The sequence below is a fragment of the Coregonus clupeaformis genome, unplaced genomic scaffold (assembly GCF_020615455.1).
Source record: "Coregonus clupeaformis isolate EN_2021a unplaced genomic scaffold, ASM2061545v1 scaf0549, whole genome shotgun sequence".
Taxonomy (NCBI): Eukaryota; Metazoa; Chordata; class Actinopteri; order Salmoniformes; family Salmonidae; genus Coregonus; species Coregonus clupeaformis.
In genome coordinates this window covers 260,719-277,003 of record NW_025534004.1, presented here as the reverse complement: position 1 = coordinate 277,003, position 16,285 = coordinate 260,719, and the positions used below count along the sequence as shown (strand labels likewise).

At 45.4% G+C, this 16,285-nt stretch overlaps 1 protein-coding gene across 1 annotated transcript in view; it reads right to left on the bottom strand.

Annotated features, from left to right (window-relative positions):
* The window catches only part of LOC121568932 (voltage-dependent calcium channel gamma-2 subunit), a 76,987-nt gene that overhangs the window by 11,795 nt on the left and 48,907 nt on the right, over positions 1-16,285 (bottom strand). Inside the window, exon 2 of the mRNA XM_041879419.2 lies at positions 8,863-8,946. Within this exon, the coding sequence (XP_041735353.2) occupies positions 8,863-8,946 (84 nt within the window). The remainder of the gene's footprint in view (positions 1-8,862; positions 8,947-16,285) is intronic.

The window sequence follows — 16,285 nt, the reverse complement described above, 5'->3', positions numbered from 1 at the left end:
AATACTGTACCAACATTACCCAACACAGCTCCAGAGTGACTCACAGTGACTCACAGCCAGGGATCACTCTATTGCATTAACGCCACATAACACATATTCACACTTACCATCATGTCCATTTACCAGTACATTGCCAGTTTACGGCTTCAGTATATAAACAGCCTATTATGTTGTATACACACAGAACACGCACACACGCACACACGTACGTACACCAATAAATATGCAAAGAGTTCTCTTGACAAAGGCATCTCTTTGAACCTTCTCTCTCTCCTCTCCTCTCTCTCCCTCTCTCATTGACAGTGTTGTGAGAGGAAATTAGCATTGGCTCTTAATCAGCCTCCCCCAGCCCTGAATGTGCTGATGTGCAGGACAGGGTCATGCTAATCAGGTGCCTCAGCTCCCAGGCACATTGATTTAAAACTACAAACACTTATTAATCCAGCCCCGCCCTGCTGAGCCCCCTCGTCCTCCTCCTCCTCAATACTCAGTCTCAACCAAGAAGCCTCCTGCAGGAGGCTGGTGAGGGGAGCATAGCTCATAATAATGGCTGAAATGGAATGGCATCAAACACATGGAAACTATGTGTTTGCTGTGTTCGATACCATTCCATTCATGCCGTTCCAGCCATTACTATCCTCCCGTCCTCCCCAATTAACGTGCCACCAGCCGCCTGTGACACACATATGCACACAAAGTTATCATATGCACTCAGAGTTGCACACAAGCATGCGTATGCACACTCTCACACTACCCCTATACACGTACACTCTCTATATGCACACAGACCTAAGTTCTTTTTTATTTTTTTCTTACACGGAAAATCCAAGTACTGTATGACATAGGCCTACAGTGCACTGCATACTCTCTGACATTTCAGTCCCCCACTGAATATCGCTCTGTCATATTAACATAACATATCACACAGCAAAATCCCTATCCACACACACCCCTCACACACTCATCCACACACAGACTGGTCACTGGAGCACAGTGGAAAATAATCTGGGCCGCCCAGCACATTGAAGTCCCTTCACATGACAGGCCTGCTCAGACAATGAAAGACCACATTTCAATTACTGTAATTACCCTCCACTCCACTGCTGATGTCCCCATAGACCAGGCCTACCTGTCTGCCTGCCTGCCTGCCTGCCTGCCTGCCTGCCTGACAGCACTGTGCCATAGCTAGCTGCTCTGGGTTAGCTTAGCACCAACGGCCCAGAATCACTACTCGCTCTGTTAGCTTAGCATTGACACAACAGTAGCCTACATAATCACTGCTGTCTGTGTTAGCTTATCTTAGCCTTAGCGTTTACACAAACAGCATAGTAGCCCATAGACTAACACAGGGTAGAGGAGTCCCTATTAGTTTGAACACACAGTAACCCTGCTTAGTCTGTTAGCTAGCTTAGCATCCAGAACAGCACAATTAGTAGCCCAGAGCATAGGGCAGAGGAAGCTCAATTTAAAATTAGCCTGGTACAACAGTGAATGTTATGATAGCACAGAGATGCTCCAATACATATGGATAAGACTGGTAATACTGTGGTTTATGTCACGATATGCCACTGTTAGCATAGTACTACAGCATGCACTAACATGGGTCAATACAGAGAAACCCTGCATTGAATGTGTATATGTCACAGTGTGTGTGTGAAGGAAGGCTAACAAGTGTCCGTATGCAGTCACAAATAACGGCTGTGTAATCTCTGTGTTACTGTTACTGTCTCTGTGTTTACGAGATACATTCTCTCACCTCCGAGTTTATGAGAGAAGGCTTCCATATTTCCAGCCTTAATGAGATGTTTAGTTAGAACGCTGGCACTTCCTCGCTCCACCAGGCCACTCAAATTATTGCCTTTTCATTTATGGGCCTGTGTGTGTTTATGTATCTGTCGATGGACTCCATATTTGTCGCCTAGGCCACCGCTGTTACACAGCTACACTGTGACATCTCTCTCTAGCTACCTAACACAACCCTGTAAATCCAAGTGGACAGCCACAGTAATAATAGGCCCTAATAGACTCCCTTTAAGGCTGTCACTCATGATTAACACATTATCCTGATGACTATCCTCTACCGAGGCAGTGGAGGTCATGTGATGTGACCCTCCCTCTGGTCCAATGGCTGTGACCGTGGTCCACGGTCCATGGCCCTGGCCCCAGGCGGAACCAGCGTGACCCATCAGGGCTCAGGGCCGAGCGACCGGCAGCCCATCCTCCCTCTGGAGCTGGATGATCTCCCCCCTGTCGCCTACACCCCCCACTGTCCCACCCCTGCTGGCCTACATGCAAGCCCCCTGTGTGTGTCCTGCCCCAGACCCATTGATTTTATTGGGCCAGATTAGGCCAGAGACAGATTAGGCCAGAATCCAGCCCCCCTCTCTGTATTAACTATGTAGCTCGTCACACCATGCTCTGACCCCTAGTGAACCCTGGCTAGTATCCACAAACAGAGACATCTTTACCGCAGACTGCCATCCATGTCTATACTATAGCTACAACAAGACTCACAATGTATTTTCTACTCTATCTGACTGTGTCTCTCTCTCTCTCTCTCTCTCTCTCTCTCTCTCTCTGTATCGCTCTGTCTGTATCTCTCTCTCTCTTTCTTTATCTCTCTCTCTCTGTATCTCTTTCTCCCTCTCTCTCTGTATCTCTCTCTTTCTCTCTCTTTCTCTCTCTGTATCGCTTTCTGTATCTCTCTCTCTCGTGTATCTATCTCTCTCTGTATCTCTCTCTCACTCACTCACTCACTCTGTCTCTCTCTCTCTCTCTCTCTCTCTCTCTCTCTCTCTCTCTCTCTCTCTCTCTCTCTCTCTCTCTCTCTCTCTCTGTATCTCTCTCTCTCTGTATCTCTCTGTATATATATCTCTCTCTCTCTGTGTAAGTGTGGTTATCACAGTAATGTATCAACCGTTGCTTGCATAACTGGGCGTTTTCTTTTACTCCTTTCTTCTCTCTCTCTCTTTCTCTCTCAGCTGCTTAGCGCCCAGTAGAGCAGTGGAAGATGGGAGCTCGGACACGGCATGATCTAAAAACCCACTGGCGCTTTAGTATGCCTCAGCTGGGTTATATAACTGTGTGTGGATGTGTGAACCACCTGGCTATTGGGAGAGCCGAGGATTCACAGTCACTACAGTCACTACTGCAAAGCAGCTTGCTACTGTGTGTGTGTTTGGGGCTGTATGTCTGTGTGTGCTATGTGTGTGTCTGTGTGTGCTATGTGTGTGTCTGTGTGTGTTTGGGTCTGTATGTCTGTGTCTGTGTCTGTCTGTGTGTGTTCAAGTATGGGGGAGTTGTGGTGCACGTACGTATTCAAGAACATTCTGTGCCTTTCCTCTGTATACGTCAGATTTGCTCACTTCCGATACTGGTGTAGGCTGGTGTACTGTGAGCTAGCAGGTGCTGAATCACAGGATTACATACATCACTGACGAGTCCCCTCAGTCTGAGTGTGAACTACCCCTGATGTCACTTCCTGTGGGTTTTTACCTGAGGTGACATAATCTCTATTGCATAACCCTCCCCCTCTACTTCTACCCTGTGAGTGGCTGGCGTACTCTCTCTCTCTTTGGTCTCCCTCCAGATGCTCTGTGCAACACCTCATTATGGAAATACCAGGTGTGTCCTTCACTAAAGTCAAATGGGGTAAATATATTAACAAATTCCCTTCACAGACCACACCAGCCTGGCTATGATAAAACAAGCAGAGTAGATATTAAAGCTACAGTATGAAACCCACCTCTCTCTGAACCTGTCCCAATGTGGTCCACTGTGCCCTCATGACCTCACCCTGCCCTACCATCACAGATGAGAACACTAAGAGTCACTAAGGTAGGGGGCTCACTTTGTCACTAAAGTAGTACAGAGGTACAACTCCAGACCAAAAAGACATGCTGTTCACAGACGGGTGTGCGGGGAGAGAGAGGGAGAGAGAGAGAAAGAGAGAGAGTGATAGAGGCCTGACCTATATAGGAAGGAGGCTGAAATATTTATGGATGTGAGTGTCCTAATTGGCAAGCAACTGGGAGCACTGCGGCCCTCTCGTCCAATCACAGAGCAGGAAGCGGTTAAAACACATGCACACACACACACACACACACACACACACTGGGTGCATGGTCTGAGGTCCGCAGTGTCGCCTCGCCCCTGCGCCCCTGTCAAGGCCAGTGACTTAGGGCACCTCGTTAAGGCCCAGCTTCGTTAGGGATGACTCGGCTTCGTTAAGGCTTCAGCATCGTTAGAATCATTACCAGAGCTGTTATCATAACCGTCCTCTCTGGCACATACGGACGGGCACAATCGCTCAGAGAGCTAAGTCAAACACAGCCTAATTGGCTAGGCTTAATCTCCAGGACTGGCAGTAACATGCACTGCTCCACTCTCCTCTCCTCTCAGAGTGGGCTTCAATTACTGTCTGTCCTGATAGAGACCAGGAGATGAACAGAATCTGACTCCAGTTCAGTTGGGCATCACTGGGTGGGGGAAGGGAGGGGTCAAATGTCTGGAGCATTGTTAAACAGGCGTGGGGCCGAGGCACCGGTCATGACATGGAAATGTGTGCTGATCAATTGGATCAAAGCATTGATCCACCCAATGGGTTGTTTGTGGTAAAATTACATTTTCCATGTCCTATATTTTGAGTGAGAACTGTTCAGGGGAAAAATGAGGGGACCTTGCAGCACTTTTTGAATGTACTAGGTCAATATACAGAGGTAGTGCTAGTTTAACATTTTTGTTTGAAACTCTCAATACTGTGTTGAAACTGTGTATTATTCTATGAAAATAAACAAAACCCATAATTTGGATTTGAGCATTGTACACTTCAAAGTCTCACAGTCGCAGTAATCTTGTGACATGCAGGAGACATGTTTTGATCCAAGTCAGTCCCAAGAAACAAAATTAAATAGGGAGTGGAAAGGCTATCCTTAGAAGGCCTATGACAGGGCTAATCAACTACAGTATGTTCTTACAGTGGCTTGCAAATGTATTCACCCCCTTGGCATTTTTCCTATTTTGTTGCTTTACAACCTGGAATTAAAATGGATTTTTTGGGGGTTTGTATCATTTGATTTACACATCATGCCTACCACTTTGAAAATGCAAAATATATTTTATTGTGAAACAAACAAGAAATAAGACAAAAAAACAGAAAACTTGAGCGTGCATAACTATTCACCCCCCCAAACTCTCTTGTGGTATGTCTCTATAAGCTGGGCACATCTAGACACTGGGATTTTTGCCCATTCTTCAAGGCAAAACTGCTCCAGCTCCTTCAAGTTGGATGGGTTCCGCTGGTGTACAGCTTAAAGTGGTCCTATGGACAGATACTCCAATCTCCGCTGTGGAGCTTTGCAGCTCCTTCAGGGTTATCTTTGGTCTCTTTGTTGCCTCTCTGATTAATGCCCTCCTTGCCTGATCCGTGAGTTTTGGTGGGCGGCCTTCTCTTGGCAGATTTGTTGTGGTGCCATATTCTTTCCATTTTTTAATAATGGATTTAATGGTGCTCCGTGGGATGTTCAAAGTTTCCTATATTTTTTTATAACCCAACCCTGATCTGTACTTCTCCACAACTTTGTCCCTGACCTGTTTGGAGAGCTCCTTGGTCTTCATGGTGCCGCTTGCTTGGTGGTGCCCCTTGCTTAGTGGTGTTGCAGACTCTGTGGCCTTTCAGAGCAGGTGTATATACAGTGGGGAGAAGAAGTATTTGATACACTGCCGATTTTGCAGGTTTTCCTACTTACAAAGCATGTAGAGGTCTGTAATTTTTATCATAGGTACACTTCAACTGTGAGAGAAGGAATCTAAAACAAAAATCCATAAAATCACATTGTATGATTTTTAAGTAATTAATTAGCATTTTATTGCACGACATAAGTATTTGATACATCAGAAAAGCAGAACTTAATATTTAGTACAGAAACCTTTGTTTGCAATTACAGAGATCATACGTTTCCTGTAGGTCTTGACCAGGTTTGCACACACTGCAGCAGGGATTTTGGCCCACTCCTCCATACAGACCTTCTCCAGATCCTTCAGGTTTCGGGGCTGTCGCTGGGCAATACGGACTTTCAGCTCCCTCCAAAGATTTTCTATTGGGTTCAGGTCTGGAGACTGGCTAGGCCACTCCAGGACCTTAAGATGCTTCTTATGGAGCCACTCCTTAGTGGCCCTGGCTGTGTGTTTCGGGTCGTTGTCATGCTGGAAGACCCAGCCACAACCCATCTTCAATGCTCTTACTGAGGGAAGGAGGTTGTTGGCCAAGATCTCGCGATACATGGCCCCATCCATCCTCCCCTCAATACGGGGCAGTCGTCCTGTCCCCTTTGCAGAAAAGCATCCCCAAAGAATGATGTTTCCACCTCCATGCTTCACGGTTGGGATGGTGTTCTTGGGGTTGTACTCATCCTTCTTCTTCCTCCAAACACGGCGAGTGGAGTTTAGACCAAAAAGCTCTATTTTTGTCTCATCAGACCACATGACCTTCTCCCATTCCTCCTCTGGATCATCCAGATGGTCATTGGCAAACTTCAGACGGGCCTGGACATGCACTGGCTTGAGCAGGGGGACCTTGCGTGCGCTGCAGGATTTTAATCCATGACGGTGTAGTGTGTTACTAATGGTTTTCTTTGAGACTGTGGTCCCAGCTCTCTTCAGGTCATTGACCAGGTCCTGCCGTGTAGTTCTGGGCTGATCCCTCACCTTCCTCATGATCATTGATGCCCCACGAGGTGAGATCTTGCATGGAGCCCCAGACTGAGTCATCTTGAACTTCTTCCATTTTCTAATAATTGTGCCAACAGTTGTTGCCTTCTCACCAAGCTACTTGCCTATTGTCCTGTAGCCCATCCCAGCCTTGTGCAGGTCTACAATTTTATCCCTGCTGTCCTTACACAGCTCTCTGGTCTTGGCCATTGTGGAGAGGTTGGAGTCTGTTTGATTGAGTGTGTGGACAGGTGTCTTTTATACAGGTAACGAGTTCAAACAGGTGCAGTTAATACAGGTAATGAGTGGAGAACAGGAGGGCTTCTTAAAGAAAAACTAACAGGCCTGTGAGAGCCGGAATTCTTACTGGTTGGTAGGTGATCAAATACTTATGTCATGCAATAAAATGCAAATTAATTACTTAAAAATCATACAATGTGATTTTTGTTTTAGATTCCGTCTCTCACAGTTGAAGTGTACCTATGTTACAAATTACAGACCTCTACATGCTTTGTAAGTAGGAAAACCTGCAAAATCGGCAGTGTATCAAATAGTTGTTCTCCCCACTGTATACTGAGATCATGTGGCACTTACATTGCACACAGGTGGACTTTATTTACTAATTATGTGACTTCTGAAGGTAATTGGTTGCACCAGATGTTATTTAGGGGCTTCATAGCAAAGGGGGTGAATACATATGCACACACCACTTTTCCGTTATTTATTTTTTATAATTTTTTGAAAAGTAATTTTTTTTCATTTCACTTCACCAATTTGGACTATTTTGTGTATGTCCATTACATGAAATCCAAATAAAAATCCATTTAAATTACAGGTTGTAATGCAACAAAATAGGAAAAACGCCAAGGGGGATGAATACTTTTGCAAGGCTCTGTATTGGGGCCAAATTGCAGTTTTTGTGACACTCCCTTCTAACGCGGCCTGTGATCATCATAGAGGGAAACAGAAGGCAGGTCCATGTTCCAGAGAGTCTTAGCTTTCGGGAATGGGGTCATAATAGCTTATAGCCAAAACGGTTCAAATGCTAGAGCCAAAGTCTAAGGAAGAAAATAAATCCAACATGCCACATTGGCTTCAGAAACCGCCAGAAGCTTCTGTTTATCACAGTGAGCGTTTCATTCTATCTGTTCTCCTCTACTTTTCCTTGCTGGCAAAGTACCAGGATGTTGTCTCTGGTTTTGAATCTGAATTTAGAGAACTCAATTTGAAAACTTCTGAATGCATCTGAGAAGTTGAATATATACAACTTTTATATACTTGAAATGATAGTTTGTAAACTTGATACACAGACAATGAATGCAATATCTACCATATTGAAACTGAATATATAAATATATAATTTTTATATTTAATTACGTGTAAATTGAATTTTAAAACTGAATGCAATATTCACTCAATTCAGTTTCAAATCATGAAATACAAGTTCAATTTATGAATTCAATTATTCAATTTGTGCATTACAAATTCAAAAATATTACATTACAAATTCAATATCCTAATACAAATTCAAAATTATGGAATTAAAATACAATTTCTGTTGGCATTGAAATCACTCCATAGTAATCATGTAATTTTAGGATTAGTGCAGCAGCTTGTTTGACACTAATTTCCATGTCTTGCTATCAGTGAGGAAAAGAGAGGAGAAATCAATGCACGTTACGTTACACATGGCAGGCAGTAAAACAACCATGAGAGGAGAGGTGCTTGGCAGAGTTCAGACCAGACAGACAGGCACTCACTAAATGCAGGATACAGTTTAGATATATCTAAAATAACGCACAGGCCCACCAGAAATACTGTCACTGTATTAACTGTCAGGGGCTGGGTGGGGAAAGTGGGCCAGTGTTAGAATGGGCTCAGGTATTAAATATGAACAAATGTCAGTTGAAGTAAGAGGATGCGTTGTTAGCAGATTTCTGTATCACGGTCACCTGACTGAAGGTTACCTCATATTAAATACGACCCTCTCTTAACGAGATTAGAAAGTACACAGTTCTACATTTATGTAGTATTTACATGATTCACTACAATACAGTATCAAATGCACAGAAGGGATGCCCAGACCACACTATCACTTGAGGCTCACTGGTTCTTCTGTACTGTAAAAGTGAAAGCCAAAGAGAGGAGACTCACGTAAGAAGTACTCAGAGGGGTCCGCTTCGTAGTCCGTGTCCTCAGGAAAGTGATCTATCTGTTTACACATCCCTTTAAAGTTCCCTGGAGGAGAAACAAGAGAGAAAACACACGGGGTCAGAAAAGCTCACAGAGGAAAAATAATAATAGAATCAGGTGAAATGCCATAGTAACACACAGTGTGACATGAGTTAGTTCAAACCCATGTAGTTATGAGTGTAGAGGTAACTGCCAAAATAAAGGAAACACCAACATAACATAACAACATAAAGAAAGATGGCGCCGTTCTGGATAGTGAGCTCGTGAGATCCACAGGAAGAGTTGAATAGAACAGAGGAATTATTTTGGATACGACACAGCACTTGAGTGAAGGTATTGTATGCCTGCAGGAAGGAAGGGATGGTGAGATGCAGGAGGAGGTCAAGTGATGGAGGGAGGGAGGGATGGATGGATGTGTATTTTGGGGATACCTGAAGCACGGCTGGCGGAATGGAGGAGGATGTGGATCCTGTTCCGGTGTGTGAAACATATGGGCCAGTGATTTGTTTGTGTGGGCAGCAGAGAGATTAATATATAATGAGTGATAGGCTCCTGGACATTTACAGTGAGGGAAAAAGTATTTGATCCCCTGCTGATTTTGTACGTTTGCCCACTGACAAAGAAATTATCAGTCTATCATTTTAATGGTAGGTTTATTTGAACAGTGAGAGACAGAATAACAACAAAAAAATCCAGAAAAACGCATGTCAAAAATGTTATAAATTGATTTGCATTTTAATGAGGGAAATAAGTATTTGACCCCCTCTCAATCAGAACGATTTCTGGCTCCCAGGTGTCTTTAATACAGGTAACGAGCTGAGATTAGGAGCACACTCTTAAAGGGAGTGCTCCTAATCTCAGCTTGTTACCTGTATAAAAGACACCTGTCCACAGAAGCAATCAATCAATCAGATTGGCTGGAGGCTGGAATGGGCTACAAGACCATCGCCAAGCAGCTTGGTGAGAAGGTGACAACAGTTGGTGCGATTATTCGCAAATGGAAGAAACACAAAAGAACTGTCAATCTCCCTCGGCCTGCAGCTCCGTGCAAGAGCTCACCTCGTGGAGTTGCAATGATCATGAGAATGGTGAGGAATCAGCCCAGAACTACACGGAGGATCTTGTCAATGATCTCAAGGCAGCTGGGACCATAGTCACCAAGAAAACAATTAGTAACACACTACGCCGTGAAGGACTGAAATCCTGCAGCGCCCGCAAGGTCCCTCTGCTCAAGAAAGAACATATACATGCCCGTCTGAAGTTTGCCAATGAACATCTGAATGATTCAGAGTAGAACTGGGTGAAAGTGTTGTGGTCAGATGAGACCAAAATGGAGCTCTTTGGCATCAACTCAACTCGCCGTGTTTGGAGGAGGAGGAATGCTGCCTATGACCCCAAGAACACCATCCCCACCGTCAAACATGGAGGTGGAAACATTATGCTTTGGGGGTGTTTTTCTGCTAAGGGGACAGGACAACTTCACCGCATCAAAGGGACGATGGACGGGGACATGTATCGTCAAATCTTGGGTGAGAACCTCCTTCCCTTAGATAAGAACTGTACACATGTCTTTCATACCTATACACCATTCTTGTGTGTGTTCAATAAAAAATATTTGAACAAGAACCTCCTTCCCTCAGCCAGGGCATTGAAAATGGGTTGTGGATGGGTATTCCAGCATGACAATGACCCAAAATACACGGCCAAGGCAACAAAGGAGTGGCTCAAGAAGAAGCACATTAAGGTCCTGGAGTGGCCTAGCCAGTCTCCAGACCTTAATCCCATAGAAAATCTGTGGAGGGAGCTGAAGGTTCGAGTTGCCAAACGTCAGCCTCGAAACCTTAATGACAAAATCCCTCCTGAGATGTGTGCAAACCTGGTGGCCAACTACAAGAAACGTCTGACCTCTGTGATTGCCAAGAAGGGTTTTGCCGCCAAGTACTAAGTAATGTTTTGCAGAGGGGTCAAATACTTATTTCCCTCATTAAAATGCAAATCAATTTATAACATTTTTGACATGCGTTTTTCTGGATTTTTGTTGTTGTTATTCTGTCTCTCACTGTTCAAATAAACCTACCATTAACATTATAGACTGATCATGTCTTTGTCAGTGGGCAAACGTACAAAATCAGCAGGGGATCAAATACTTAATTCCCTCACTGTACCTCTATCAGTCCAGTATCCCTGCACATTGTAAATATGGTACTGGAACTGTATATACATTTTTTACATTTTAGTCATTTAGCAGACGCTCTTATCCAGAGCATCTTACAGTTAGTGAGTGCATACATTTTTTTTTCTTTCATACTGGTCCCCTCGTGGGAATCGAACCCACAACCCTGGCGTTGCAAGTGCCATGCTCTGCCAACTGAGCTACACGGGACTAGTATATAGTATGCTTACTTACTTTATGGTGTTCTTCTTATTTCTTATTTTTATATCTTGTGTGTTTTTGTTCCACTTGGTTATTTTTTAGTATTACATTGTTATTGATTACTGCATTGTTGGGGTTAGAGCTTGCAAGAAAGACATTTCTCTGTACTTGTGCACGTGACATTAAAACTTGAAATTTAATAGGGCGTTGGGCCATCATTAGCCAGAACAGCTTCAATACACCTGGGCATAGATTCTACAAGTGTCTGGAACTCTATTTGAGGGATGCGACACCATTCTTCCACAAGAAATTCCATAATTTGGTGTTTTGTTGATTGGTGGTGGAAAACACTGTCTCAGGCACCGCTCCAGAATCTCCCATAAGTGTTCAATTGGGTTGAGATCTGGTGACTGAGACAGCCATGGTATAATTAAGCAATAAGGCCCGAAGGGGTGTGGTATATGGCCAATATCCCATGGCTAAGGGCTGTTCTTAAGCACGACACAACGCGGAGTGTCTGGACACACCCCTTAGCCATGGTATATTGGCCATATATCACAAACCCCAGAAGTGCCTTATTGCTATTATAAACTGGTTATCAACGTAATTAGAGCAGTAAAAATCACTGTTTTGTCATACCCGAGGAATACGGTCTGACAGACCACGGCTGTCATTAATCAGCATTCAGGGATCGAACCACCCAGTTTATAATATGGTTTACATCATTTTAATTTTCATGCTCATCAAACCATTCAGTGACCGCTCTTGCCCTGTGGAGTTGGGCATTGTCATCCTATTGGGGGTATAGCCATGGTAGCCAAAATAATGGCCTGCCCAGCATTTTTATACATGACCCTAAGCATGATGGGATGTTAATTGCTTAATTAACTCTGGAACTACACCTATGTGGAAGCACCTGCTTTCAATATACTTTGTATCCATCATTTACTCAAGTGTTTCCATTATTTTGGCAGTTACCTGTATGCAGGGGCGCAACTTTCACTGGGGATGGGGGACATGTCCCCCCCACATTCTGAAATTGCATTTTTGTCCCCCCCCCAGTTTTATCATTGGAATGTGATACAAAACGTGGCAACGGTGTGCTTTAGGACCATGCGGACACCTCCGAGCGGTCGGGTAGGCTGTTTGGAGTGTTTATCGGACTGGATAATAATATGTCCCACCTACTTCTAAAACCAAAGTTGCGCCCCTGCCTGTATGTATGTATGTAAATGTAACACAGCGATGTTAGGAAACATGATGATGAAACTCCACAGAGGAGTGGGCGCTCTGCCCTTCTCATAAGCACCAGGGACTCTAATGGATCTCCCTAGCCCAGGCAGCACATGCCCTGGTCTTGGCGGTCATGCGAGTCTGAGGTTGCTAGTCAGAATGGAGGCCTCTCCGGCAGCAGGTGGCGGCTTGTAAACAAGAGTGGCACAGCTGGTGAGACCTGGAGCGGCTCCAACTGCTGTGCAATGGGAACATCATATCCTAATGCTCATTCATTTGGCTGACGCCTCAGTGCCCAGGCAGCCAAGCCACTCGCTCTGCCCTTCCAGGAAGCAGCCTGCCTGGCCTGTCCTTCTTCCCACTTCCTCCCTCTTTTCTCTCTACCTCCATCCCTCCATTCCTCCATGCTGTGGTACCACAGAAGGTCCATCCGTGATGGGGTCACTCAAGATCACACGGCGAAGGAATCACCCCATAAAGCGGTCATTAATGCGCCCCTGCTGCCGAGGAGGAAGCAGACGAGGAGGAAGCAGACGCCGGGGCATGTGATTGTGCCAGATTACCGTCTCATTACTTCTTCATCTCCTTCTCCCTCCAGTGTCCGTCTAATTAGGTGAACAGGTGTTTGTTAGCTGGGCGCCAGGTGTTGCCGAGGAGAAGTTGGTGGGAAGGCAGGATGGGCGCCGCGGGTGGGGCTGGGTCGGGTGCTGGTTTTGTGAATGGACCCCATGTACGGAGGACGGACCCCCGGTGAGAACCGCTCGGATATGAGAGAGACTGGTGTCTGAGGGGAGAGCTATCAAACAGACCTACCACTGCTCTTCCTCCTGTGCACAGTGTGTGTGGTAGGTCTCACAGAAGGCTGAGGGGAGACAGTGTCTGATACACAGAGGTAACTGCCTGTTAACTGTCTGAGGGTAGTTAAGGTTTCATCAGAGGAGAGTTTGTTGTGATTGTTCCAATGTCATTGAGTTTTGACCGAGCGGTTGGCAGAGGCCATGCTAGGCTGGAGTTGGGCTGCAGCAGAGGAGTGTGGGAACCTCGGTGTGAAACACACACTAATCCTTCCTCGGTGGACAGAGTCCAGTGCTGACGGTGTGTGTCCACTCCTCTCTCTCACCTTCCCCAGCTCTGGCCCATAATCAAAAAGCACTCATTGATTTCCATCAACAAGCTCTGTGGCAATTAACAAGAGACAGGGAGGAATATATGGGAAAGAGGGAGAGGAAGGGCAATGAACAGAGAGAAGGTTGAAGTCCAGAAGAGAGCGGGATAGATCTGTTTCGATTGTCACACTTTCATCATTGTTGGATCGAGAGTTGCACCTTGCAAAAAAACTCATAGGCCTACAAAGCACACCAAATTTAGTGTGCGACTCTTAACACCACTGACACCACAGTACAGCCACTGAGCCTCCACAATAAATAACATCTATCAAGAAGTGGGTGAAATGCAATGAAGGAGAAAAAGAAGGAGTATCTATTTCAATAAGAATACGACTGTTTATGTGTAGTTCCACAGCACACTCCCAATGGAGTTGTTGGAACAAAACTTGTAACATTGAGAACACAGCATCCACCCACAGTGCACCACTGTCTTTGTCTTATCAACAGCTAAGATCACAGAGTGGGAGTATGGTATAGTTTGCAGCTGGCTGTCCCGTCCACAGTTGTGTCATTTGTTCAAGCAGCTGCGGAAAGTAGCCTATTGGGGGAACCACTTCAATTAGTGCGCTGAAAGATTTATGTGACACTTAACCACTCCAAACGGTTCTTTTCTTGTAAGACATGTAAACTCAGCACGCTGGTAAATATTTTATACTGGCATTTTCATTTTTTGGAAACCTCCCTTACAAAAGTGTGTGACCGGGGGAAGGGTGGAGGTAAGGGAGAGGGGGAGAGAAGGGAGGAGGAGGGCGGGGGGGAGAGGGGGAGGCCCATCTGGCAGGGGACCCACAAATGGATGTCAGGGTGTTAACGGAGACTCAGGTGTCTGGTGGGTCACGACATCTTCATTCAGCGTTTACAGACAGGCCATAGTATCCACTATGTTACCTCTATCTGAGGGTTGCTCACTATAGCAAGCTGTAGTACTACGATCACGTCAGGTCATACCCAGCCCCCTTGAAGGTGCATGGTGTTAAAAAGCAATCGAGGCAGTGTAAGTATAGCAAGGCTTCTAGCTGGGCGTATAAGTCTTGTGTTAATCATTTCTAAAGCACTTACCATTAAGAACAGAGCCAGGCCATGGGGCTCTCCTGCAGTGACCGACCCATTGGGTCCCATCATCTGGCTCCATACTAGGGGTCAGCGCTGGACTTCCTCAATCACCCTAACGACCACTGGCCACCATGCCCCCTACTGTGGGGATGAGCTATGGCCTAACCCCTAGGTCCTCTCCCTCCTGTCCCACACTGTCATAAAGCGCTTCATTACTAGAGCAGACCAGGGTGAGACAGATCCATTCAGGAGAGGAGAGGAGGAAGAAGGGAGGTGGACAAGGTCAAGTGAGTGGCTGGTGGGTGGGTGTAGATTTACAATCGCCCATCCCACAGAGGCTCCCAGTCTGCTCAGCCCCTGGATTTTCCGGTCGATGTTCCCACATTTTCTGTTCCCTAGAGACGGCTGTATGTCTCCAAGGTTGTGTCGTCATGGGGAGATTCCAGTGATGAGGCTCTGATTTGTAAATTGGCCTCTGCTCTGGTAAGTTCTACTCTATTGACATGACCTTCATGTTGGGATCAACATTCTGGATAGAATTCCTCACATTGAAATCAATAGTATTTAATTTGAAACATTCTAAGGTCGGTGTTAACTGTTTAAGAATCACTCAGAGGTACTTTTTCCAACGCTATTGAAGCCACAAACACAACCCCTGCTGGCCCGCCTTCTGGTTATCTCCTCAAGCTAGGGTGAGAAAAGTTACTTTTTTCTTTCTGCTTTTCTCACTATGGAGATAGAGGATTCTTGGCCCTGGTGCTTGGGATTTTTTGACTGTTTAAATCGGCTGTGGCTTTCCCCACTTGGATGGAAACCATCCTCTCTCTCTCTCTCTCTCTCTCTCTCTCTCTCTCTCTCTCTCTCTCTCTCTCTCTCTCTCTCTCTCTCTCTCTCTCTCTCTCTCTCTCTCTCTCTCTCTCTCTCTCTCTCTCTCTCTCTCTCTCTCTCTCTCTCTCTCTCTCTCTCTCTCTCTCTTCTCTCTCTCTCTCTCTCTCTTCTCTCTCTCTCTCTCTCTCTCTCTCTCTCTCTCTCTCTCTCTCTCTCTCTCTCTCTCTCTCTCTCTCTCTCTCTCTCTCTCTCTCTCTCTCTCTCTCTCTCTCTCTCTCTCTCTCTCTCTCTCTCTCTCTCCCAACGTCCGGCTGATAGAAATAAGCACTGGCCCATAAAACCCAGCGAGCCGCCAGATACAATGGGCCAGACTATGGCTGAAGAAATGGTTATTTTAATTTGAATTGTAATCTTTGACTCCCAACACATTTTCTTTCCACACAATTTCCATTCACAGGAAGAGATTACTGAGGGATTATTCACGATAATTGGGAGTGTTGAATTACCAACTAACCCACCTCCCCCCTCAACTTCTCCAACTAATATGAAATCTGCAGATACTCTCCCTATTACAGCACCACTGACGCCAAGATGTGACACTTGTGCCCATACAAAAAACACAATGTATAGAAATGATCGAGACACTGTTAGCTCAGTCCTGGTAAAGAAAGACAAAAACACTGAATGTCTGTGTGTGTGTATGGATGCAGGTGAGAGAGCTAAGCATTCC